The sequence below is a fragment of the Leptodactylus fuscus genome, chromosome 5 (assembly GCF_031893055.1).
Source record: "Leptodactylus fuscus isolate aLepFus1 chromosome 5, aLepFus1.hap2, whole genome shotgun sequence".
In the NCBI taxonomy this organism is placed as follows: Eukaryota; Metazoa; Chordata; class Amphibia; order Anura; family Leptodactylidae; genus Leptodactylus; species Leptodactylus fuscus.
In genome coordinates this window covers 148718742-148745367 of record NC_134269.1, presented here as the reverse complement: position 1 = coordinate 148745367, position 26626 = coordinate 148718742, and the positions used below count along the sequence as shown (strand labels likewise).

The window sequence follows — 26626 nt, the reverse complement described above, 5'->3', positions numbered from 1 at the left end:
GAAACTGAATTTACCACTGTATTCAAGGTATGGGAATAAATCAAAGATGGTGAAGAGAAATGACATGTCCCTAGAACTAGTTCAAGCTGAAGTTCTAGGTTTGAATCCAACCAAGGACAACATTTGAAAGGAGCTTATACGTGCTCCCTGTTTCCTCTGGTTTCCTCCCACACTCTAAAGACATACTGATAGGGAATTTAAATTGTGAGCCGTATATGGACAGTGTTTAAAAATGTCTGCAGAATATGTTAGTCTATACAAGTAGGCAAAATAAATCATAGCTAATTAAAGGGTTTGTCCAGCCCCTATTCAAGTGCATGAAACACCAGCAACGTTTTCCATTGAATAGCTTTGGTTCTGGGGATTTGCAGTGTCACATTACTTAAACAGGAGCACTTCTGCACACACTCCCAGTATATAAGCAACTTCTGGTACCTGGAGGCTGCTAGAACAAACCTGATCTGTGCAGTGTCAGACCAGGACAGATGACATAATGACTGACAAATCCTGTGGATAGGTCGTCAGTATGATAACTAAGTTTTAAAAAGTGAAAAGGGGCAGGGAAGAACTTAATCCAATCATGCAGTCGAGCATTAAATCACAACCTGTTGGGCTGGCAGTTAGGTAGGGTATCAGGCTGCATCAGACACGCCAACTGCGCTTCACAGGGTCATTAAAGCATTACCTGATGCTGCACATTCTGAGGTCGGTTTAATGTGGGAAAAACACCTGACAAGTTCCCTTTAAGAACCTGCTGCAGATTTTGAAATAGTAAGCTACAATTTGAAAACTGTGCTAGATTGAATGCTTATCTCTAGTTATACCTGAACTGCTAACGCAAGAAAATCTCAACCAGATCTCTTCCATATGCGAAGGTAGATGAATTCTCTCCTCGGTTTAACCTGTCACAGTTATTACTGCTAAACACACGCAAGCTGTTTTCACAGCTGATTCTATGCAGCTCCATCAGAACTGGTTGTTGTCATAAACCTGCTATAATCTGAGTTACTAAAGTTCTATTCACTATGATAAGAGGTCATATGGATCAACAAGACCAGACCTGGGCAATGTACGGCCACGGGCCATATCCGGCCCCCTGACTGATTCAGTCCGGCCCGCATTGCTTGATTAGGGAGGAGTGTCTTAGTGCTGGCAGGACACATAGTGTGTGTGTGTGTGTGTGTGTGTCTCAGTAACCTAGAGGCAGAGATGGAGGGGGAATGTTATACTGGGGGCAGAAATGAAGGGGAAATGCTATACTGGGGGCAGAAATGAAGGGGAAATGCTATACTGGGGGCAGAAATGGAGGGGGAATGTTATACTGGGGGCAGAGATGGAGGGGGAATGTTATACTGGGGGCAGAAATGGAGGGGGAATGTTATACTGGGGGCAGAAATGGAGGGGGAATGTTATACTGGGGGCAGAAATGGAGGGGGAATGTTATACTGGGGGCAGAAATGAAGGGGAAATGTTATACTGGGGGCAGAAATGAAGGGGAAATGCTATACTGGGGGCAGAAATGGAGGGGGAATGTTATACTGGGGGCAGAAATGAAGGGGGAATGTTATACTGGGGGCAGAGATGGAGGGGGAATGTTATACTGGGGGCAGAAATGGAGGGGGAATGTTATACTGGGGGCAGAAATGGAGGGGGAATGTTATACTGGGGGCAGAGATGGAGGGGGAATGTTATACTGGGGGAAGAGATGGAGGGGGAATGTTATACTGGGGGCAGAGATGGAGGGGGAATGTTATACTGGGGGCAGAAATGGCGGGGGAATGCTATACTGGGGGCAGAAATGGCGGGGGAATGTTATACTGGGGGCAGAGATGGAGGGGGAATGTTATACTGGGGGCAGAGATGGAGGGGGAATGTTATACTGGGGGCAGAGATGGAGGGGGAATGTTATACTGGGGGCAGAGATGGAGGGGGAATGTTATACTGGGGGCAGAGATGGAGGGGGAATGTTATACTGGGGGCAGAGATGGAGGGGGAATGTTATACTGGGGGCAGAGATGGAGGGGGAATGCTATACTGGGGGCAGAAATGGAGGGGAATGTTATACTGGGGGCAGAGATGGAGGGGGAATGCTATACTGGGGGCAGAAATGGCGGGGGAATGTTATACTGGGGGCAGAGATGGAGGGGGAATGTTATACTGGGGGCAGAGATGGAGGGGGAATGCTATACTGGGGGCAGAAATGGAGGGGGAATGTTATACTGGGGGCAGAGATGGAGGGGGAATGTTATACTGGGGGCAGAGATGGAGGGGGAATGTTATACTGGGGCAGAGATGGAGGGGGAATGTTATACTGGGGGCAGAGATGGAGGGGGAATGTTATACTGGGGGCAGAGATGGAGGGGGAATGCTATACTGGGGGCAGAAATGGAGGGGGAATGTTATACTGGGGGCAGAAATGGAGGGGGAATGTTATACTGGGGGCAGAGATAGAGGGGGAATGTTATACTGGGGAAGGGATGGAAGGGGAATGTTATACTGGGGCAGATATGGAGGGAAAATGTTATACTGGGGACAGATATGGAGGGGGGACATGAAAGTGGGTGAGAGATGGAGGGGGTACATGAAGTGGGGCAGATGAAGGGGGATATGAAACTCGTAGAGAAATGGAGGGGGGGGGGGCATGAAACTGAGCGTAGATGAAGGGGGCACTAAACTGGGGGGACATTAAACTGGGGACAACTGGAGGGGGCATTAAACCGTGCAAGTAGCTGGAGGGGGACCTGTCTGCCTCTAGTTGCCCCCAGTTTAATGTCACCTTCCAGCTACCCCTACGGTTTAATTGTTGCTTCCAGCTGCCCGAGTTTAATGTCCCCCTCTAGTTTCCACCAGTTTAAACTGCAGCACTAAAAGAGGGACTTAATACTGTGGGGCAGTTGGAAGGGAACATTATAATGTGGGGGCATATAATGTACGGGTGATTGTAGGAGGATTATACTTTGTGGGGGCACATAAAAAGATGATTGGGAATGGGCGGAGTCAACATAGAAGTGGGTGGGGCTAAATTTGCCACGGCGCACATGGCCTTCTAGAATAGTTTAAATTTCTTATGCGGCCTCATGGGAAAATTAATTGCCCACCCCAGAATAAGACAATCATCATAAATTAATAGCAGACATGTTTTCTTTGCACTAGTAGTCAATGGATGACACTAATATAAAAGGCCACATACTGCAGAAAAGCAGCTTTTTTTCTTGCAGATTTTGCAGCGGTTTCTTGAGCCAAATCTAGGAATGGATTGAGCAAAAGGGAGAAATATAAGAGCTTCCTTGAGATTTCCCATTCCTTCAAAAAAAAAATGCAGCAAAATCTGCAAAAAAAAAAAACCCCACATATTTTCAGCAATGTGGGACTTTAGCTTAAAAAAGTAATGGATGAATAAATAGTTTATCAAATAATAAACTGTGTGTGAAATAATGTTATACATACCCGTCCTGGCTGGACAATTTCATGGTGACCATTCAGGCTATACTGAATCTGCATAAGCTTTTGAAAATTGTCCTTACAAATGAATGAAAAAAAAAACAGCAGCTGATCACGCTGATCTTACAGCAGATTCATCAAATGCAACATTTTAAAAATAAAGTTGGCAGAATTTCTCTCCAAACAGGAGAGTTACACAGAAGGTGCAATGACATATAGGCAAAGAAGTGCTAAACATAAAGTTGTACCAAATTCCAGTCTTAGTTGCCCATAGCAATCGCTCACAGTTTTCATGTTTTAAGCCGGGGCCTCACATTGCAAAATTGCAGTGTCTGCAGACAAAAAATTGCTGCATTTTACACTGCCTGCATAGTGGATGGGATTCTGGCTAATCCCATCCACACATTGAAGAAAAAATCTGCAGCGGAAATGCTGAGATTTTAAAAACGCATTCTCAATTATACTAACGGAAACTATAGCGTTTTCTGTATGATAGAAGCAGAAAGTCCACACAAAAAAAAAAAAAGTTGTGTTTCTGTAAAGTAGGGCCAGGGAATTAAAGGGATTATATCCCAAAAAGTATTCATCCTCTATCTATAGGATAAATGTTAAAACCTAGCGAATCCCATCGCCACAGTCCGGGAAATACCACCGTTCCAAAACCACCATCATGGTTTTCGAAATTGCAACATGTCAATTATACCCACAGAAATGACGGTGATTTCCCTATAGGCATAATTGAAACAGAAAGTCTGTGAAAAGCTATGCAGGAAAAACGGCAATGAGTTGCGGCTGCAGGTTTTTCCCACTGCGCTTTTTTGCAGCAGGACATTATGTGAGGCCTTAGCGCAAGACAGTTTTTGTAAATATGCCCCATTGTGCAACATTTTATAGCTATGGCGCAAATTACGGCTAAGGAGACTTTAAAAATTCTCTTCATAATAAATCTCTCCCAAGGCTAATGTAATAACGTGGCGTCCTTACCCCATGCTTCAAGATGTCGTTGGCATGATTAGCAACTTCTATGACAACACTCAAGGCAGCTATAAAAAGAGACAATAAAAACACTAACTAGTAACTGGAAAATGCCAACAGACGCTGCACAAAGAGTTAGCACAAGCAGTAGTTACCTGCCATGACCAGCTGAGGAAGAGTAGACATTTTTGTGTGGCCTCAATAACACATTTATTGACAATTTATATGTCAGACAACATTAGGAAACCCTAAATATGAAAATTAGGTACATGCCTTTTCTAAGCTAATGGTGACATGGCATGTACAGAACAGAATAAGGGTATGTTTCCATTACCATTGGACGTCCGTTACGATAAGGTTTACACCAATGGGATGAACATGGGGGAAATCCTACGGCCATGGTTTTCTCTATAATATTTGATTAGGTTTTGTAAAACCTCATTCATTTGCTCTATACTTTACTACAGACTGTGTAAATAGAAATATCTGTTACTGATGCTTTGTGAACATTCACACACTGCATAACTTATACGCAATGAAATTTTAAAGAGGCAATCACAAGAATCTGACACCAAGTGCAAAATACTATATGACATACATCTTTTGATTGTCGCTGAGCCTTTGGTCAACTTGGCATTTTTATTTTTAAAAAAAATCTGTCCATCCAGTCAAAAGATTTGGTCCCTGGAATATTATACGTAATTTAGCTTATTCACAAAGTGGGTGGAAACCTTTTGTTTTTGTCACCCAGGATACCACCCACTTGGTGAATAAGAGCTAATTTACATCTATTCCTGCAGGGGCCAGATCTATTGAACAGGAGGACGGATCTTAAGATTAAGAAAACCAAACTGATTAGGGATATAGCAAGAATCACATGATGTACCTATAACAACATAGATATATATGTCTATGCATGCATTACCCTGTGTGTCACTGTAGTCAGAGGATTCTTGTGAGAGATTCTGGAGGTAATCTGAAGAAAAACAAAAAAAAAAAAATTATTTCAGAAAGCCATACATTAGAACACAAACTGGCAACAATTCATTATTAATTCAAAATGTGTCATTATCCTTAATACAACAAAAAACAAATACTGCACACATAATTTTACAAAAGACACTGAAGTGAATAAATACCTATACCCTTTATCACCACTAGGTGGCTACTTTAACAAAAGAAAACAGAATCCATTTCAGTTCTGATTGTACGTGCTCTATAACATGCATTACATTTATAACCGAGTAAGAACTAGTCTATAGTCAAGACCCTACTGCTCAATACAAGGAGATAATATCTTTATGGTATATTAGATAACATGAACACCAAATCTAAATATATTCAGTAAAACAAACAGAACAGATCGCTGTTACTCATAAAGAGATGGACGTCAACATCTTTATATAAAATGTCTACAAATGCTTGAAATCTCTTGGAGAGATGCCAGTTCCTGCTCAGTCACCTCTCTGCAGAGGAAATGCCAAGAAATATACAGTAGGAGACAGACAATAAATCCATCATCACTTAAACAGAAGAAAACAAAGCAGAGGAGACTTTCATTAATATGAAATGCATGTCTTTCGTGAACCCGCCTGCTTTGATGTGGCACAGAGGTGATATACAAAGAGTAGAAAAGCTCTATAGTCTGCAGCTAGCCGGGAGGCCCCTCTCCAGCAGGCACTGAAATGCTTCCCTTTGATGTGGAGCACTGGATGTAATATTTCACAATGAGCCTAAAAAATAACTAATCTCTTATTTCACAGACAATAATAAACATACATCTCTGAGGTGTCACAAAAGCAACAAAGGGAGGGGGGGGAAAGGCTGTAACCCTTGTTCCATATACTCGGTGCTTGAAAGTGACAGCTACATTGTCATCAACATTTACTCATTCACTGCACAGCATCAACACCAAATCAATCCCAGTCCCCAAGGAACGGACATGCATAGATGATCCTAGGCCTCCTATCTACTATCCACTGCATACGAGAAACATCTCATAAGACCTGACATTTTGTAGATGTCATGGCCCAGTCATTTAATGGAGCAGCTCAATCTACAGCAGTTCAAAACTGCAAACCAGGATTTTTTTTCGAACACAGAATTAAATATTCCTTAACAGTAAAAATGTATAAAAGTGTATATGTTACTAGCAATGTATGAAATCCGGTACTCAATAGAATGCCTAGGCATTGTATAGAATGCCGAAACTAGCCAGCAATGTATGAAACGATTCGCCATTTCACACATTGCATAGGCATTCTATAGAATGCCAAATGAGAAAGCGGCAAAGCATGAAATAGGTGACATCTCTGATCGCTTTGTTCGTTCCGGCAAGGTACTAGTACATTTCCGATCGCGCTTAGTTCGTTCCGGCAAGGCACTAACACAACTCCAATCGTGCTTTGTTCGTTCCAGCAAAGCCCTAGCACATCTCCGATCGCGCTTCGTTCATTCCAGCAAGGCACTAGCACATCTCCTATCGCTCTTCATTCCGGCAAATAAGGCACGTGACTTTGAACCTGACGGCCCGTGTGTGCGATACGACGGTCAATGCCTTTAGACTTTGAAATGTGTGTGCTGCCTCAGGCTTAGAATTAGTTGTTTGTTTGTAAGTGTCCATGAAAATGGAGGGGGAGGAGGAGCAAACTGTAGTGTTGGAGAAGGACATGAAACAACCTTCAACCAAATACAAAACCATTACACGTCATGATATTGGCTATTGGACACAGAGGAGGAGGACATGATAGAATGTTGAAAGAACTTTCAACCAAATACAAAACACACCGTTACACGTCATCTTATTGAACTGTACATCCACCTTTGTGAACCTTTCTTGCCAGAAAAACACCAGCAGTAAGGTACTCTCATTCTATTTTTGTTTTTCATACTATTCCTAAAATAGCATTTACTACTTAAAAATTATTACAGTAATAGAAAATCAAATCAATGGAGGTTTCCTTTGAATTAGTATTACTATGTTTTACAGAAACTTATTTGTATACCTGTTAAAAGTAACCTGTACTGAGGAATCCTTTGAACCGGTTTGAGTAAATAATGCTTCAGAGCCAAGTTAGCACACCGAGGGCTCATCTGCAAGAAACCAAGTGTAACGCATTAAAACAGTGTTATATCACACATTCCCAAAGCACAGATGTCAACAAAGACCAATGGAAAGTGTTTTTACAGCTTCTATGTTTTAGCTTACAAATACTGAAACAAATAGGGAAGTGTGAATAAGACCTTACAATGATACATCAGTATCATACATCAGATACATCAGTATCATAATACAGTGTACAACAGCAGCAAAAATGTATTACTTTCTATATGATGAGTTATGACTGGTCCATATGAGCATAACATGTAAAAATTAGTCTGTACATACTATAGCATACTACAGACTGCTTCACTTGTATTAAAGAATCTACACAATTCTGCACTGATTTGATGGCTTTGGTGGTCACTGCCTATCTGACCACCAGCGGTCACATAGGCAGTTTCATTGCACTCCATGCCCATGTCGCCCACTGAGGCCCAATCATGGGCCTCAGAGGTGACCCCAGGCGCATGACGTCACCAAAGAGGTGGAGAGAGAGCACCGGATGCCACAAAGAAGGCCCAAAAGAGATAAGGGAAGCTGAGTATGAATGTTTTGTTTTCTGTTTTTTTATCTCCACCTATTATACTCTGGGTTTTCTTCAGACCTCAGAGTGTAATAATGTCACTTTCACTTTGGCATAACCTCAGCTGTAGAAACGAGCGAGTACTGTTCGGATCAGCCGATCCGAACAGCACGCTCGCATAGAAATGAATGGACGTAGCCGGCACGCGGGGGGTTAAGCGGCCGGCCGCCATCACAGCGGAAGTACCAGGTGCATCCATTCACTTCTATGGAGCGTGATGTTCGGATCAGCTGATCCGAACAGTACTCGATCATCTCTACTCAGCTGTATTTGCCTTAGAGAGCTAGAAACTGGATAGATTGGTAACCAGGAGCCCTGACCGGTATTATACACTACAATGGGATCTGATGGGTGTCCATTCTTTGAAACTGAAGCTGACTGACACAAAAAGTCAGACTTGCAGGACTTTTTTGTCTGGCAATTTTGTACACATACTGGGATGGACTTTCCAAACAGAGACTGCAATGCAGATGTGACTGTAGTCTACAGAAGTATTCTTTTTCCAACATGTTTTTATTGTATTTCTTTTATGCAATTTAAACAATAACATGCTTTGAAAGCCCACAACCAACAAGAAGGAGAACTAAGGGGGTAGGGAAGAAGAGGAACAGAAGAGCTTTTTCTGCAGCGTTTACGCCACGTGGGGCCCTGGCCTAATACAATATACCCCATTACTGTCACATTCATCCGTTGTGATCTAAGTGGACTAATGTAACATAAAGCACTAGGAATTCTATTACCTCAAAGTCTTTAACTACTCCAGCAAAAGCAGCATTTTTCTTGCACTGTTCATCCAGCAAAGCCACATTTCGATCAAATTCACGAATATATGTAGAATACATTTTGAGGTATGGACCTTTCTTCACAAAAATATCAGCAATTTTCTGTTGCTCACTCCTACAAAGTAAAGAAAAAAAAATTAAAAAACAAAACAAACACGTGTGCGTTACAAAAAAAAAACACAACATGGACAATTTCATACAGTTAGGACATATTCACTGGATATGCTACAGATGGTCCCATCTATCTCAATTACTGCAAAAATGGAGAGTTCCCTGCAGCTTTGTCCATTCAGTTATATGGGAGTTCTGAAAATAGTCAAGCAGACAGCTTCAGCTATTCTTGGATCCCAAATAGACATAAAAATAGAGAGAGCTGAACATCAGCAGCAAAACCTCAATTCTTAGGAGATCAGGGACTCATGTTTAAATGTGCGAGATGGGAATACTCTTTTAAGATACCAGGATGACCGTAGGTGGTAACAGATTGTAAACTGGATTGCAAATTTGATCATTTTTATTTTCTTACATTGCAATAAGACTCAAAAAGTGTAAAAAAAAAATAAAAAAAATACAACGACTCAATACTGTGTAAGGCCAGGGCCCCAAGTAGCGAAAATGCCATGATTTGGCCGCAGTGAAAACCACAGCATTTTATAGTACCCACAAAGTGAATGGGATTCTGGCTAATTCCATCCACACATTGCAGAAAAATGCTGCAATTTCAAAAAACATTGCGTTTTTTTTTCTTTGTAAATCACAGAATGACAATTATACTTACAGAAACACTAGTGTTTTCCATATAGGTATAACAGAGACAAAAAGTCCACAGAGGAAAAGTCTGCGGACTTTCTTTGAAAAGCTCTGCGGACAAAAAAGTGATGCGTTTGCACTGCGGTGTTTCCCGCAGCGCTTTTTGGCTGCAGCTCGCTACACGGGACCTTAGCCTTAATGACATCTGACAAATTATCTGTGTGTACATGCAATACAAAAATTAAAAAGTACCATTGAGACATCCTCTCCCGTAGCTCTCTCAGCACATCTCTGTTCAGTTCATACAGCTGTGGCAGGTAGTACAGGATCTGATTTAGGATCTTGTCCTCAATCACTGGTTTCCCGAGATGTTTGGAAGCTTGAGCCACAGCATAGCGGAAATCCTGCCAAAGTAAGGATAACAAACCCTGGTCTGAGCAAAGTCGTTTCCTCTACATACAAACTGTACATGCTAAATATTAAAAGAATTACTAGAGCACTATGAGACTAGTATAGGGTGAGGAATAAAAAGTATGAAATACAGGAGTGTGTTTGTATGTGTAAAGAAATACGTTTATGCATTGACTAACCGTACATCTAGATGCAAAAATGTGTTAATACAACAGTTTTCTCAGTTGTTTTCCCCTATTTTTATAGGTACATCTGGCTCAGCAGTTTTGAAAAGTGTCTCCCAAAAGAGAAGTGACTAAGAAGAGTTGCAAAATGCACTAAAAGTATAAAATTTATGATCCCAAAATATTGGTCTATAAGGATAGCAGCCATGAGGTGGCATAAGATACGTTAAATTGTGAGCCCTATATGAGACAGTGTTGACAATATATCTGTAAAGCGCTGCAGAATATCATGGCACTATATACCGTAAGTAAATAAATAAATGCGTTTAACATGTATAGTGAGTTCACAATATTTATCAAGCCAGAATTGATTTAATCTCACCTTCTTTAACCATGTATGTATACTACTACTCTTTATAAATCTCCTCTAATATAAAATAATTTGCGCTGTTCAGTAACTCATATACAGTGTTGGCCAAAAGTATTGGCTCCCCTGCAATTCTGTCAGATAATACTCATTTTCTTCCAGAAAATGATTGCAAGCACAAACTCTTTGGTATTAATATCTTCATTTATTTTGCTTGCAATGAAAAAACACAAAAGAGAATGAAAAAAAGTCAAATCATTGATCATTTTACACAAAACTCCAAAAATGGGCCGGACAAAAATATTGGCACCCTCAGCCTAATACTTGGTAGCACAACCTTTAGACAAAATAACTGCGAACAACCGCTTCTGGTAACCATCAATGAGTTTCTTACAATGCTCTGCTGGGATTTTAGACCATTCTTCTTTGGCAAACTGCTCCAGGTCCCTGAGATGTGAAGGGGGCCTTCTCCAAACTGCCATTTTGAGATCTCTCCACAGGTGTTCTATGGGATTCAGGTCTGGACTCATTGCTGGCCACTTTAGAAGTCTCCAGTGCTTTCTCTCAAACCATTTTCTAGTGCTTTTTGAAGTGTGTTTTGGGTCATTGTCCTGCTGGAAGACCCATGACCTCTGAGGGAGACCCAGCTTTCTCACACTGGGCCCTACATTATGCTGCAAAATTTGTTGGTAGTCTTCAGACTTCATAATGCCATGCACACAGTCAAGCAGTCCAGTGCCATAGGCAGCAAAACAACCCCAAAACATCAGGAACCTCTGCCATGTTTGACTGTAAAGACCGTGTTCTTTTCTTTGAAGGCCTCTTTTTTTCCTGTAAACTCTATGTTGATGCCTTTTCCCAAAAAGCTCTAGTTTTGTCTCATCTGACCAGAGAACATTCTTCCAGAACGTTTTTGGCTTTCTCAGGGAAGTTTTGGCAGACTCCAGCCTGGCTTTTTTATGTCTCTGGGTAAGAAGTGGGGTCTTCCTGGGTATCCTACCATACAGTCCCTTTTCATTCAGACGCCGATGGATAGTACGAGTTGACACTGTTGTACCCTCAGACTGCAGGGCAGCTTGGACTTGTCTGGATGTTAGTCGAGGTTCTTTATCCACCATCCGCACAATCTTGCGTTGAAATCTCTCGTCAATTTTTCTTCCCGTACACATCTAGGGAGGTTAACCACAGTGCCATGGGCTTTAAACTTCTTGATGACACTGCGCACGGTAGACACAGGAACATTCAGGTCTTTGGAGATGGACTTGTAGCCTTGAGATTGCTCAGGCTTCCTCACAATTTTGCTTATCAAGTCATCAGACAGTTATTTGGTCTTCTTTCTTTTCTCCATGCTCAATGTGATACACACAAGGACACAGGACAGCGGTTGAGTCAACTTTAATCCATTTCAACTGGCTGCAAGTATGATTTCGTTATTGCCACCACCTGTTAGGTGCCTCAGGTAAGTAACAGGTGCTGTTAATTACACAAATTAGAGAAGCATCACATGATTTTTCAAACAGTGCCAATACTTTGGTCCACCCCCTTTTTTATGTTTAGTGTTGAATTATATCCAATTTGGCTTTTTGACAATTCTTTTTGTGGTTTTCCATTGAAGACAAATTAAATGAAGATAATAATACCAAAGAATTTGTGATTGCAATCATTTTGTGGAAGAAAATGAGTATTCTCTGACAGGATTGCAGGGGTGCCAATACTTTTGGCCAACACTGTATACAGGTATTCTATGGATTATCAGTTCATTAAAATACATAAATAAACCAACATATTTCCATCAGTGTTCATTTTAGATAACTCTCCATCTCTATTTTTAACTGACACGTATAAGGTGAATCCGATTTAGATGGGAAGTAAAATACTCGAATATTGGTATAGATTGTCTTACTAGGTAATATCCCCTCCACTCCAATGAGAACCAGTGACTGACCAGCCACATTCTTTCTAAAACAGATACCGAATCTTAAACACCGCACAAGAGAAGACCTACTTTTTGTGTTGACAACATCAGTTGATGTACAAAGAAAGCCCTGTGCTGTGACTATTCAGACACAAATTTCATTACTAGACATTTCCGCACTGATTTTTATTGTGGACATTTAAGGACAACCATGATGTAGCCATTTTCCCCTCAGGCTGTTCATGAGTTTATGGGCAGCTGGCAATCCTAGTGTATGCAGATACTTTGTTACTCAACAGATATAAATGTCCCAAACATGGATACCCCTATAGAACCCTATAGAAGTAATTAAAAGTGTTAAAGATGGTATACAGATTCTCACTGTGAACAATAGCTTATTGTATGACTCAGAGATCCTCTATTTCTGGAATAGCAGGTTGTGGAATGAGTTTGATCATTTTAAGTCAAGTACATTGTATCATGTGAGAACCCAGTGCTGTGGCTATACTGGAAAGTGCAGAAATCTTTGCAATATAGGAAGGTGTCTGATGCATAGTCTTTACAAAAGAAAAAGTCTACTAGTCTTTAGAAGGATATTAACTATATATGGAAATAAATGATCCTGAGAAAGCTACTATAAAACCCAATAGCACCACTCATACACAAAGCATATCATCTGATGTAATACCGAAACATATGGTAATGGTAAAGAAATAGAACACTGCATAAATAAATAATGTTTTTTGGAAAACCTTAAATTTGTGTCAAGTGTGCATTCCTACCTACTGCATACAAAAGGAGTTCCTATTAGTCACAATTACAGCCTGCCAATGATCTGACTTGGTAGCCTTTCTGATGTAACATGACTCCAGGAAACAAAATACCAGTGACTAATGGGACTCCTCATTCTAGATAGCAAATATCTCAGTGCATTTTCCTTTAAGGCTTGGGCTTAAGGCTATAAACCTAGGGAATTTCTCAACTGTGCACAATTGTCCTTCAGACATACCTGTCACTCCTCAGCTCCAACCAGTCACTAGCATCAAAGGGAACGCTGATGTGTATCACAGTCCACCACAGTGTCATGAAGTGGATAGCAATATTATCAGACTTGCTCTCTATCAAGTGGCAGTATTCCAATAGTAATCCTTCAAGACCTTGGAATATTTAACATTCCACATCATCCCCATTAAGTGGGCTGTATGCTTCTTAAAGTAAAGGCAGTAGCATACTATGTGAAATTTTCTGCAGCCCTACGGGGCTGAATTATTACATTGGCCTGGCTTGTAAGGGAATCACTTCCAATTTTGCCTTTGTTAGGGAATTGCTGAACCATTGACACAACAAGACCATTAAATAAAAACGGCCATGTGTTGTCAGTTCAAGACAGTGATGATTACATAATAAAACAGATGAATGAATAAGGTCTCAGTCCATCTGTCAATCAAACTATTATTGCTTTTTTGTGTTTGTCCCCTTATGCCGGTAGATAAATAGCGGAAAAATATTCTTGGATTCTATGTACTGAAGCCTGTAGCTCCTCGTGAAAAGAAAACATGTGATTATTGGAACGCCTGCTAGATAAGGTTATTTTTTTTTTCTGTTTCTCCCAAGAGAAAATGGGGGCAGTGTTGATAAATTCTAATAGTTTCCTGTTTGACCTCTTGTAGCTTTTATCATTGTGTTTTTTGAATGTAAATTTGTAAAGAAAAAAAACTAAAACAAACTCTTCGGCCCAACTGAAGGGGTTACATACACAAAATTATAATATTTGTTGCATTTGTTGTTGGTTTTTTTCCAAGCAGTATGCCTTTAGCATGGTATATTTTCTAGCACCTTTCCTATAGAGTTATCTGTAGGACTTCAATAACAAATGAGAAACAGCATGTACAAAATGACCAAAAAAGAAAAAAATGCACTAAAAACAAGTTGTTTTTTTTAAACAAGCATTTAAGGCTAGATTCACATCTGCATTTGGGTTTCTGTTCGAGGGTCCTCTTGGGGAACCCTTGAACAGAAACCTAATCCACTTAAAAGGCAGTTACCTGCAAAAAAAAAACACAGACCCCCATAGACTATAATGGGGTCTGCTTGGTTTCCAACTGAAAAGGGCGAAAAATGTTTGTTTCTGCATTTTTCAAGCAGTGAGGGGAACAGAATCCCCATATGGAGAGCCAATGCTGGTGTGAACCCAGCCTTACAATGCTGAAGAAATAGTGTGTGTGAAAGAGGGTTATCAACTTTCCATATGCCTACCTGTATATTTGAACATAACATAGAAGGGCACTTCATGCCCTTCTCCATTAGCCAGCACCATGGGTGGCCCACCAATTTTAGTTGGTGTCATGTACAGCCTTGTTTCTGTGAGAAAAACTGGGGATGGACTCATTGCAAGAGCTAAGGCGATCCCTTTCATTGTCACTTTCCCCTTTAAAATACTACATTTTAGAAGTTATGAAGCTAGGAATCATACATGTAGATTTTTGCTACACTTTCCTGTGTAAAAACAGATGTGGATAAAAGATTTCCAAGTAAAGCAGGTCATCTGCGTGCCTTGACTCGCCTACACTCTGCTGTATAGCATCCATCCTCAGAAAACTTATTACACAACACTAGCGCCTTTATTGTATGCTTTTCCTACAGCTCACTCGTATTTCACAATATGCATAAACATGTATTCCACCATGTTTTCTTTCATTTTAATAGAGACTTTGGGGGATTAAAAAATAAGATTGTTCTGTTTGTAGTTTCAGCAGGGGAAGAAAAATTAAAATCTCCAGCGTTTCCTGAAAAACAGGAAAGGTGAATAGCTAACCTCTCATTAGTACTTGTTTCCTGCAAGAATTTATGGCTGCAGCATGAAGTATCGAACACTACAAAGCTATTGAACAGCTATACTGCTACACCTATAGTGTTAGCAAAATGACCTATCAATGTATATTTTCTTTACAGCTTTATGTATGTATTTTGTAATATGTGAAAAGATTACTGGATTATGTATTTGGATATTTAACATGTGAGTAATATAGTACCAGTCAAAAGTGTAGAAAAACATTTTAATTCCTTGGGATTTTTTTTTGGTAGATTCATATCGAAGACATGGCAAATCTATAAAGGTATATATATGGAATAAAATATCTACCCATCTACAATCGTTCTGAATTAACAGCTATGCCTTGTCACAAGCTAAGTGGTTGAAGTTTTTGCCTTCATAATGTGTCTAAGATCATCAGTTGTGTTGTACAAAGGTAGGGTTATACACAGTTTAATACAGTGTTTAGCGCTACTCACATAATGTTCCAATTCACATTATGGCAAAAAACACTCAAGTAAGTAGAGTAAGAGAAACAACAATCCATCATTACTTTAACCATTTGGTTAATTTTGAGAACTTCAAGAACTTTGAAAGTATCCTCAAGAAGAGTCATGAAAACCATCTAATGCTAATTCAACTGGCTCTAATGAGGCCTGACCCAAGAAAGGAAGACCAAGAGTTACCTCTGCTGCAGAGGATACGTTCATTAGAGTTTCTAGCCTCAGAAACATCACCTCTAAGTTCAGCCACTGTCGGCTTCTCCGTTATGTGCCCCTAACTGGAGATATCATTGCCATTATAATGGCACTGATCTCTGCCCATTGTCAGAAGGGCGTTCCTGACAGTCTGGCTATATATCAGTTTTCAATCTGTCCTGGCCTACATTGTAAATAAATACAACACATTATTTTTTTTTTTACATTACAGTCACAGTGATAAATGAAACAGATAAAAAGAGATGTGATTACAGAGCCTGTGAACCGTCCCAATACTGAGTAATTGTATATTACATCAACACTTAAAACTCAATTAAATATATAAGATTCACTGATGGAACGCGCTTTTAATAAAACCAGGTGATAACAAATGTGCGCCAGACTGACTGAATGCAAAGTTGTATGTAGAGTTAGTTGCTGGTCTGTATTTCAGTATTACACCTTTTGCAGCTGCTGCGCAGGATTTAAAGATTTATATAAACTGTATTATATTTACAAGCAGTCGACTTCCTTAGCAGTTCTGGATTTCCTCCTGATGTAATACTAGTGATAAGCCAACAGTCTCAGCAATCTCAACAACAGCTGTCTCCTCACACAGTGCAAAGCTGGCTGAAACAACTACTTTTATACAGTCTTTTTATAATTCTCAGAGGTTTTATGTAACGTTTCATGATATGAGACACTTAATAACAAATTTGTTCTTCTTTGCTTAAAACCAAAGTATGTCATTGTCCTGGTACCCCAGTTGTACTTGAGGGCATTGAAGTTGAATGTCTAATAAACTAAATAATAAGCAGTAAATGGCTTATAGCTGGGCCTTTAGTAAGGACGACAAGACACAGCTTACACACCTTTCCTTAGCTACCAGAACTTATAAAGAATCACTTCTGTGAGTAATAAAGAAAATATAATGAAATTGAATATGGGTGTAAAAGTGGTTTGTGGCCATTGGTAGGGGAGTTTTGGTTCACTGAGGAACATGACATGAATTATACACTTACTATATGCAGGAGCTTAAGGACATCGACAAACCTGTTGAACAGAAAGTAGAATTAAACTTGGAAAATAGAAAAATTAAACTAAGCAAATAAATGTCTACAAGTTACACTTACACCTTTTCTGAGCTCATTATTTCCTTGGCAATGTAATAAATCTTGGTCTTCTGTCTTGGCTTCTTTTCCTGTTTGTGAATATAGTGACAATTTGTTAAAAAGTTACTTTTGCCGTTTTCTGGGGAACTCTCATAAAAGTGACAGACAGCCATGACTCTCACAAATTCCAGAGGGGGTACCTGCCTCAATAACCATACTGTATCTTGCAGATATATTACAAGTGTCTGAAATAGTTGCTTTGTGCCACTGATGACCATTAACACATTAGAGGATAAATGCCGGATTCCTGTGGGTCCCTCTTCTGAGACTCCCAATGATCAGGAGAACGTACGGGAAGCCAAAAGTTCCCCTGAATGCTTTAAGTAAATGGAGTGGTATTGTGCATGTATGGCCACAACTCCATTAAAAAGTATTCCATTCTCAGCTGAACATGGTACTCCCATCTTACACATTTATGGCATGACCACAACATATGCTATAAGTATGCAATAGATGTGTGTCTCATCTCTGAGACCAGCATCTATCTTAAGAATGGCAGTCCTCCTTAATCCCTACAAAAATATTGTCATGTTCCAACAAAGCAAACCAATGTGTGGTCCTTAGTGGTACACCAAATGAGATACTAGGTGCTTTTCTTTGGCACCATCAATGGATATTATAATCTCAATAATTTATTTTCACTGAGAAAATCATCTCTGTGTACTACGACTAGCGGTACCACATGTACTATACATACAACCATAACACAAATCTGTGCATTCATTTAGTGAAAGGAAATGTTTCTGTCATTTTTGCACATATCTCTAGTAAAGTTTACATAAAGCTTCAAGCAATTCCTGCACTTAATGATAAAAAAGGGAAGGGACCTTGGCAAAGTCATTGTAAATGTTTTCTGGGCCCGAGCCAGTGGTATGGATAACACAGCTGTCAGCTGTGCTATTATTTGTCAGCTTCAAATGGAATATTCCTACTAATTTGTATTTAGTCTCCTGGATGTATGTGCATGGAGCAAAGAAGCCAGCACTAAATATTCCATGCAATAAAAACAGGCGCATTTACAAAGGATTTATTAGAAATATAGTCACATTGTTTTATTTTAATATGCACTAAAAAGTGAACTAAAAATATGGACTGTTTGTGCTGTATGGGGATTCAGCCATAACAGCCTCCTTGAGTCTTAGGTTCAAAATGTCCACTGCAACTTGGGAGTGTGGCCTACTTAGCACATGACAAACTGTGGCAATATTTACAATAAATCCTTTGTAAGGCTAAGGCCCCATGTAGCGAGCTGCACCAAAAAAAACGCTGTAGGAAAAAACATGGCGGAAACACATTGCGTTTTTTTCCTGCAGTGCTCTTCACAGAAAGACCACATAGTTTTTCTCTGCAAACTTTCTGCTTAAATTATATCTAGAATCCAGCATTTCTGTAGTTAAACGCAATGGCTTTGGAAATCACAGCATTTCCACTGTGGAATAAATTCTGTGATGTGTGGATGGGATTAACAGAATCCATACTCTTTGCAGTGATGGCTGATACCACATGGGGCTTCAGTCTAAATGAAGAATAAAAGACCATGTTCTTTACACACACACAATTAGTTTAGAATTAGGTTACATTACTAGTCAAGGACAGATCACTACAAAATAAGGTGCACAAAGAACCTGAGCACTTTAGCCATACAAATCAGTAAGAATATCAGAGGAGATCCGGTTATTCAATGGATCAGCTACACTCAGTGCAGTTTCCACCACTACACATTAGTGTACTCAGTACTGGTAGTATGAGGACAAGCACATCCTACGGTGTCACAGAGGACACAGGAAGTTCTATGTTACTCATAAGAGCTCCTGACAGCATACTACACTTTTAGTCACACATGACTATTCTGATGTCACCAAAAGTTGTTTCCTATTAATCACATTTACACACCATTTTCTCTTCCAGGTTATCAATATCAGTTTTGCTCGAGTCTGAACTGAAATCATCTTCATCTGAGCTATTGAGAATTTCCTCTTCATCAGAGTGAACAAGGCCCAAGTTATCATCAACATCTTCCTGTGATGCTTCACTGCAAATGACAAAATACAGAGAAAAAAATATATAGAAATGTAATTGTAGCATACTCACCGAAAAAATCATTTTGTTTTTCTCTCAAATGATAATCAGGCAGAATTAACCAAAATGATGACACATATGATTCAGTAGTCAGGAAGACAATGCATCTAGAAATTTGTTATAGGCGGCGATTCTATTGATATTTATGAAGCTCTGAAAAGGGAACCTGTCACGTCCCCACTGCCTGATATTACAAAGGAGATGTCAGTCATGCCCAGGAAGGTGATGCAAGGGGAGAACCTGACAAGGCTGAATCTGCCCCGCTCCTATGTCTACTGAGGGTAATTTGCATATGACGTTTTATACTTTTAGGCTAAGGTTCCACGTTGCAGAAACACAGCTTTTTTTTTTTTTTTTTTTTTTTTGAGCTAAAACCAGGGGTTTCTTGAGCAGAAGCTAGAAGTGTAAGAACTTTTTATATTCATCCTATTCCTTTTATAGCCATTCTTGGCTTTGGCTCAAAATAATACAGCAAAATCTGGAACAAAAAAAAAAAGCTGCGTTTCCGAAAACGTGGGGCCTCAGCCTTAAACCTTTATAACTTCACTTTGCAGCAACACATAGATTACAGAGGGGCAGTAATTGAAAGGGAATGACTTCATCTTACATACAATGGGGCTAGTTTATGGTGGAAAAACTACCTGGCAGGTTCCCCTTAAAGAGGACCTTTCACCATTTTGCACACAGGCAGTTCTATATACTGCCGGAAAGCTGACAGTGCGCTGAGTTCAGCGCACTGTCGGCTTTCCCGATGTGGGCCCAGTGTGAAGAGCTTACGGTCCGGTACCATAGCTCTTCTATGGTCAGAAGAGCATTTTTGACAGTTAGCCAGAGACGTCCTTCTTCACAGCACAGCCAATCGTCTATGGACGAGTACTGCGAGCAGAGGGAGGGGGGAGTTCCTCCCGGCTCTCACAGCACAGCGCGATAGGCTGTGCTGTGAAGAAGGACGTCTCTGGCTAAGTGTCAGAAACGCCCTTCTGACCATAGAAGAGCTATGGTACCGGACCATAAGCTCTTCACACTGGGCCCACATCGGGAAAGCCAACAGTGTGCTGAACTCAGGGCACTGTCAGCTTTCCGGCAGTATACAGAACTGCCTGTGGGCAAAATGGTGAAATTTTTCTTCATGATGCTACCATTAATTATTCTATATAATGTACTGGGAAGCAGGAAAAAAATTCAGAATGGGGTGGATTTGAAGAAAAAATGCATTTCTGCGACTTTCTTATGGGCTTTGGTTTTACGGCGTTCACTGTGCAGCCAAAATGACATGTCCCCTATATTCTGTGTTTCGGTACGGTTCCAGGGATACCAAATTTATATGGTTTTATTTACATTTTGACCCCTAAAAAAAATTCCAAAACTGTGTTAAAAAAATTTTTTTCTAAAAGTCGCCATATTCCGACAGCCGTAACTTTTTTATACGTAAGTGTACGGGGATGCATAGGGCGTCTTTTTTTGCGGGGCCGGGTGTACTTTTTAGTTCTACCATTTTCGGGAAATGTTATTGCTTTGATCACTTTTTATTCAAATTTTTATCAGAATCAAAACAGTGAAAAAACGGCAGTTTGACACTTTCGACTATTTTTCCCGCTACGGCGTTTACCGAACAGGAAAAATATTTTTATAGATTTGTAGAGCGGGCGATTTCGGACGCGGGGATACGTAACATGTATAGGTTTCACAGTTTTTCACTACTTTTATATGTGTTCTAGGGAAAGGGGGGTGATTTGAACTTTTAATTCTTTTTATATTTTTTTTAACTTTTTTTTTTTTTTGCATTTATTAGACCCCCTAGGGGTGTTGAACCCCAGGGGGTCTGATCACTAATGCAATGCATTACAATGCTAATGCATTGAAATGCATTGCAAAAAAGCATCCTTTCTTTTGCAGGCTGCATAGACCAGCCTGCAAAAGAGAGGATTTGCAGACAAGCCTGGGAGCCTGTACAAGGCTCCCGGCTGTCATGACAACAGGACGTCAGCCCTGGAGCATGCTCCAGGAGCCAGCGATCCCGGCCAAAATGGCGGCGCCCATGCGCCGCCGGGAAAATGGCGCCTCCGGCGCCTTTGACCACGGCGCCGGAGGGGTTAATGCCTTAAAGTAGTAGACACCCGGCGGCTATGGCGGCCGCCCGGCTCCCGGGCGGTCGCCATAGTTACAGACCCGACATGCGCCGTACTATTACGGCGCATGTCGGGAAGGGGTTAAGGGTAAGATCGCACACAGTTTTTTGGTCAGGGTTTTGAGGCCGCATCTGCCTCAAAACCCTGACCAAAAAGACGGCTCTCATTGAAATCAATGGGACCACTCAGGTCTTTTTTCCAGGAGCCGTTTCTTCCAGCTCCCGGAAAGAAGAAGCAAGATGTTCATTCTCGTTCATTCTCATTCGCCTCGTGATTCGGCCTGAAGAAATTCCCTCCTCCGGACTAGGCTCATTCATTGCAAAGTGACTGCCTGTGTGCATCTTGTGCCTCTCCACGGTGAAACCGTTTTTTTGTTTGTTTTTTTTTAATCGGACACAAAGTCCTGCATGTCCGGCTTTGTGTCCGGATAAAAAAATGGTTTTGCCACGGACAGGCACAAAACGCTCACAGGTGGTCACTTTGCAAACCAATTCAAGTGAATGGGTTTCAAAACTGCATATGAATAAAAATGGACTTATTAAAAAACTACTGAGGCAATTTACATACAAAAGGTATGTGTGGAACAGCCTTTCTAAAGGCTATGCAAGTATGTGCTTAGCTAAAAATTACTTTTCCCAATGATAGAGCCCCTTTAAGTGAGGTGAAGTTATAAAACACATAAATAAATAAACTAAAAAGATGGAATTGTTTTTTGTTTTTTTTTCAATTTATCCCACCACATGTTCCTGAAAACACCATAGAAATACACAGCTTCTCCACTAACCTATGCAACTCTTTGCGGATTTAATGCATGTAGAAGAAAAATAAAAAGTCTGCTGATCCATAAGGGATTATGTTTTATGTATAGGTAACTGAAGCACCTCTTTAGGTTAGAGACACCCATGGCGTTTTGTTGCTTTTTTAGGATATGCAATTACGAAATCTGCAGCAAATCTTTAAAGATCTGCATACAAATCTGTAAGCATATTTGTGTAATGTATCATTTTCACTGATAAAATACAATAGAGAATGCTGGGAACTGAGCAAGCACTAAAGTATGCTCAGATCTTTCCGGAGTGTAAACATGCCTTTATAGCACAGTTATCGGAACATTTGCTTCTTATAAGTAAGGTATCCACTTGTGTGATTACCATCTGACCAGATCAGATTCCCATGCCCTGAAAGCAAACGCTACGGCCTTATTTACTCGGACAGCACAATCAATCATGTCATGACTGGTTTTAAAACATTGATTTCAATTGAACTATTCACTTGTCCATTTTATCAGACTGTCAAAAAATAGGACATGTCCTTATTCTACCCCTTTTTTTCACGGATCCCTATCCTTGATAGGGGATCCCTACTGTTTATTTTTCAAGACCATTTTTTTAGAATGGTCTTATGAAGATAGCCTAAAAATTCCCAAATAATGACTACAAGCAGATTAATACAAAGAATAAACTTTATATGCTGAAATTCCTATAGCTATTTAACTAGATGTCATTGCAAAATGTTTGCCTGATATGTTGAGAATACCAGTTCTAACACCAGAACATTTCCAACCCTGCCAGAGATACAAAAGCCTTCTGTGTCCCAACAATTTGGAATCACTAATGTATTTGCCTAATTAGATTTGCTACACATAACGAGGTTACAATGCGGAAACTCTATGTACGTACATCTAATAAGGAACTGTTACCAGTCCCAAAAATAATTAGTTCACCATCAGCAGGACAAAACCATTGGTAAACTGCACAGCACAGCTGAAAATTCGCAGATGTTTCCTTTGACTTGACCAATGCAAAACCATGAACTTAGGTCATTAACGGATTACCAAATTTGATTTTTCCCCAGGCACAAATGTTAGAGAAAAAGAACAGTGATATAGACCAAAGTGTACAAAACATGTAGCAGACTGTATAAGACAAACATCACATAAAAGAACAAGCTCTAAACAGAAAACTGTTTAAACACAAGCATAAAACATAACAGCTTGGCTACTATTCACATCAATGCACAATAAAATGGAGGGGCGAGCAGTGAGGGGGCGAAGCAAAGCACCGGTAAGGTTTGGCTATCTAAGGCAGAGGGCGACGTCCCCTTTCAGTTAATTTTCATAAGAATAAAACACTGATTTTCATGAAAATGGAGCTGCAATGCAGAATAAAAAAAATACATCTTTGGTAAGTGTAGAAGCCGTCCTACAAGGTATTGCCATTATGCCATTAGTTTTGTTTGATACTGATTTTCTACTTGACAGACTCCCTATAAAGGAGGGAATCTGCCAAGAATTAGTTAGTATTGCAATTGGTATTGGAGTTGCTGTATTTTGGAGCCAACATCTGTATCTCTGCAGTTATAAAATGTTGTACTTTATCACAGTATGATATACTTGAAGTACTACTTTATGCAGAAGCTTGCAGGAAAAAAACAAAAAAAATGCCCTGTGGAAAACCTAGTTATCTTTGGAATAATGTCAGCTGACACAACTTCCTGGATGGCACAGCAGAGCAAAACTGCGAATGGACTGAGGAAACTTACAGTACACAAAATGCATGTGTCTGAAGTCAAGAACAGGAAAGCGGAGCAGGCCAGACGGGGCGGAGTTAACCACACTAGTCGAGTGGAAGTATTTTATGGCCAAGAAGAAAACCCACACTAGAATATTGTCAAATTGTAACCAGAAAAGACTAATTTCCTTTTACAGGTCTTTAGTTGTTAGTATGATAACGTACCACAAAACCAAACAACAACTACCGGTATATAGATTTGTTTGCAACAAACACACATGAAAATCATATATAGGTTATAGATATACATTTCTCATGTTACATACATTGCTAATGCACTTGAAATGTCTTCAGACCATTTACACTTTTTCACATTTTGTAATGCTGCAGCCTATGCTAAAATAAAATAAAAAAAATTCTCTCATCATTCTGCACTCAATACCAATGGCATTACTGACAAAGTGAAAGCAGAATTTATTGAAAAAAGGAAAAACTAAAATATTGCACTATCATAAGATTTCAGACCCTTCAGCATTCAGTTGAAGCACCATTGGCAGCGATTTCAGCTTCCAGTCTTCTTAGGTTTGATGCCACAATGTTTGCACACCTGGATTTGGCAATTTTCCGACATTTTTCTTTGCAAATCCTCTCAAGCTCTATAAGGTTGTATGGGGACAGTTGGTGTAGAGCCCGAGCACTCTGGATAAGCTTTTCATTAAGAATATCTCTATACTTTCTTCCATTCAGCTTCTCCTCAACCCTGATCAGTCTCCCTGTCCCAGTCACTGAAAAACACCCTACAACATGATGCTGCCACCACTATGCTTCACTGTAGGGATGGTATTGAGCAGCTGATGTGCAGTGCCTGGTTTTCTCCAGAAAGAACGCTGAAAACCAAGGCCAAAAAGTTCAATCCTTGTTTCATCAGACCAGAGAACCTTGTTTCTCACAGTCAAATGATCCACCCCAGGTGGGCTATCCTGTGTCTTTTACCAAGGAGAGGCTACATTCTGGACACTCTACCATAAAGCCCATATTGGTGGAGTTATGCAGAGACAGGTGACCTTCTTGAAGTTACTCCCATCTGCATATGGGTTACTTGGCACTCAGCCATGGTGACCATTGAATCTTGGTCACCCCACCAAGGCCCCTTTCTTCCATTTACTTTGTTTTGTTGGGCTACAGTCCTGGTTTTCCAAACTTCTTCTATGTTAGGGCTCGTTCACACGGGGGGCGATGGGGCGGATTTTGGCACCGAGAGTGACGCGGGGAGCCACGCAACCTCGGGTCACAACCCGCCTGCCACGACCATCGCGGCTTCCCCCTCCGGAGTCGGCTCAAATGAATGGGCTGACCCGGGAGGTTGCTGCCGCCAGCGAGCCGCAGAATCCGCCTGAAGAAAGGGCAGCTTGTATGGAGGCGGATCTTGAGGCGAAATCCGCTGTCAAAATCCGCCTCCTTGCCCCCGTGTGCACTAGCCCTAAGAATTAAGGAGGCCACAGTGCAGCAGAAATTATTATAATTCTTCCCCAGATCTACCGCCACATTCTCATTATGAGGTATTCAGTACAAGAACTCAACATAATGTGAAAAAATGAAGGGTCTAAAATCTCTGAGTGTATTGTGTGTATACATGTGTGAGCGAATAGATCTAGTATATTTTAGTTGGTACCATTTCCTGTGCAGTTTCCTCAAAACGATATTATATGCTACCTAAAGGTTTGTCCAGTCCCAAATTGATTTTTCATAATGATTATCTATCCACAGAATGGGTAATTAGTATGGGATCTATGGGGTCCAACACCCAGACTTTGCACAGATCAGCTCTTTCAGCTGACAGACGGAAACTGCTAGTGGACAGGGAGCGCATGCAGCACTTGATTAGCAGCAACACAATCCACTACATAGCATAGAACTAGTATTTTATTTGAATAGGAGTGGAACGGCATGTCCTCCTGTCCACTAGAAGCTTCCGTCACCCAGAGGCTAGTGGAACAGCTGATCTGTGCGGGGTTCAGGTGTCAGACTCCCATAGATCACATACTGGTCACCTATCCTGTGGATAGGTCATCAGTATAAAAAAAAAAGAAGAAAAGACACGTCTTGTGAGTCGCTGAGATGTTCTGGCATCGCTTGACAGCCTCTCAGCCAGTAGTCAATGGAAGGTGGACACATTACAGTGGTGGCTGAAACATGAGGCATTTTAGTGATGGTTGAAGTAAAGGATGGATGTGTTATTCATCCCTGCATGATACATAGTACCAAGTGCTGCAAAGTTTGAAATAGAGCTGGATAATCTTAGGAGTAGGAGAATTACAACATAGTTTAGTCATCATAGATAGGAGTGAGGGATAATATCTGTGCGGTCTGCAGCAGTAATACAGGCAGACAATGAACAGTTAAACCCTTCCATTGGCAATAATTAATTTTGCCTAAATCTATTGTATTAATCCACACTTTACCTTCTGCCACAGCTACCGCCACTGCCTTGTCCATGCTATACTGCCACTCATGTTGCCACAGCAACATTAAATGTTTAAAATGTTAAAAAGCGTAAAGGTGAGAGGCAGCGCCATGTTTGGTTAAACTCAAAGTTTGTATCCAATGCTTACCATACAATTTCTATAGAAAAACACAACACTTTTACTTTGATATAACTTCAGCTGAGTTTGCCTGAGAAACATAGGAATTGGATAGATAGGTTCCTAGGACCACTGACAGTATTATACACCATG

The 26626-nt window shown here is 40.5% G+C and overlaps 1 protein-coding gene across 1 annotated transcript in view; it reads right to left on the bottom strand.

The window, feature by feature from the left end:
- FGD6 (FYVE, RhoGEF and PH domain containing 6) overlaps nucleotides 1-26626 on the bottom strand; it is a 61685-nt gene that overhangs the window by 13473 nt on the left and 21586 nt on the right. The window contains exons 3-11 of the mRNA XM_075274480.1: nucleotides 19067-19205; nucleotides 17135-17202; nucleotides 17024-17054; nucleotides 9887-10038; nucleotides 8843-8999; nucleotides 7422-7509; nucleotides 5342-5392; nucleotides 4426-4484; nucleotides 3448-3519 (exon numbers count right to left, since the gene is read on the bottom strand). Coding sequence (XP_075130581.1) covers nucleotides 3448-3519; nucleotides 4426-4484; nucleotides 5342-5392; nucleotides 7422-7509; nucleotides 8843-8999; nucleotides 9887-10038; nucleotides 17024-17054; nucleotides 17135-17202; nucleotides 19067-19205 — 817 coding nt within the window. The remainder of the gene's footprint in view (nucleotides 1-3447; nucleotides 3520-4425; nucleotides 4485-5341; nucleotides 5393-7421; nucleotides 7510-8842; nucleotides 9000-9886; nucleotides 10039-17023; nucleotides 17055-17134; nucleotides 17203-19066; nucleotides 19206-26626) is intronic.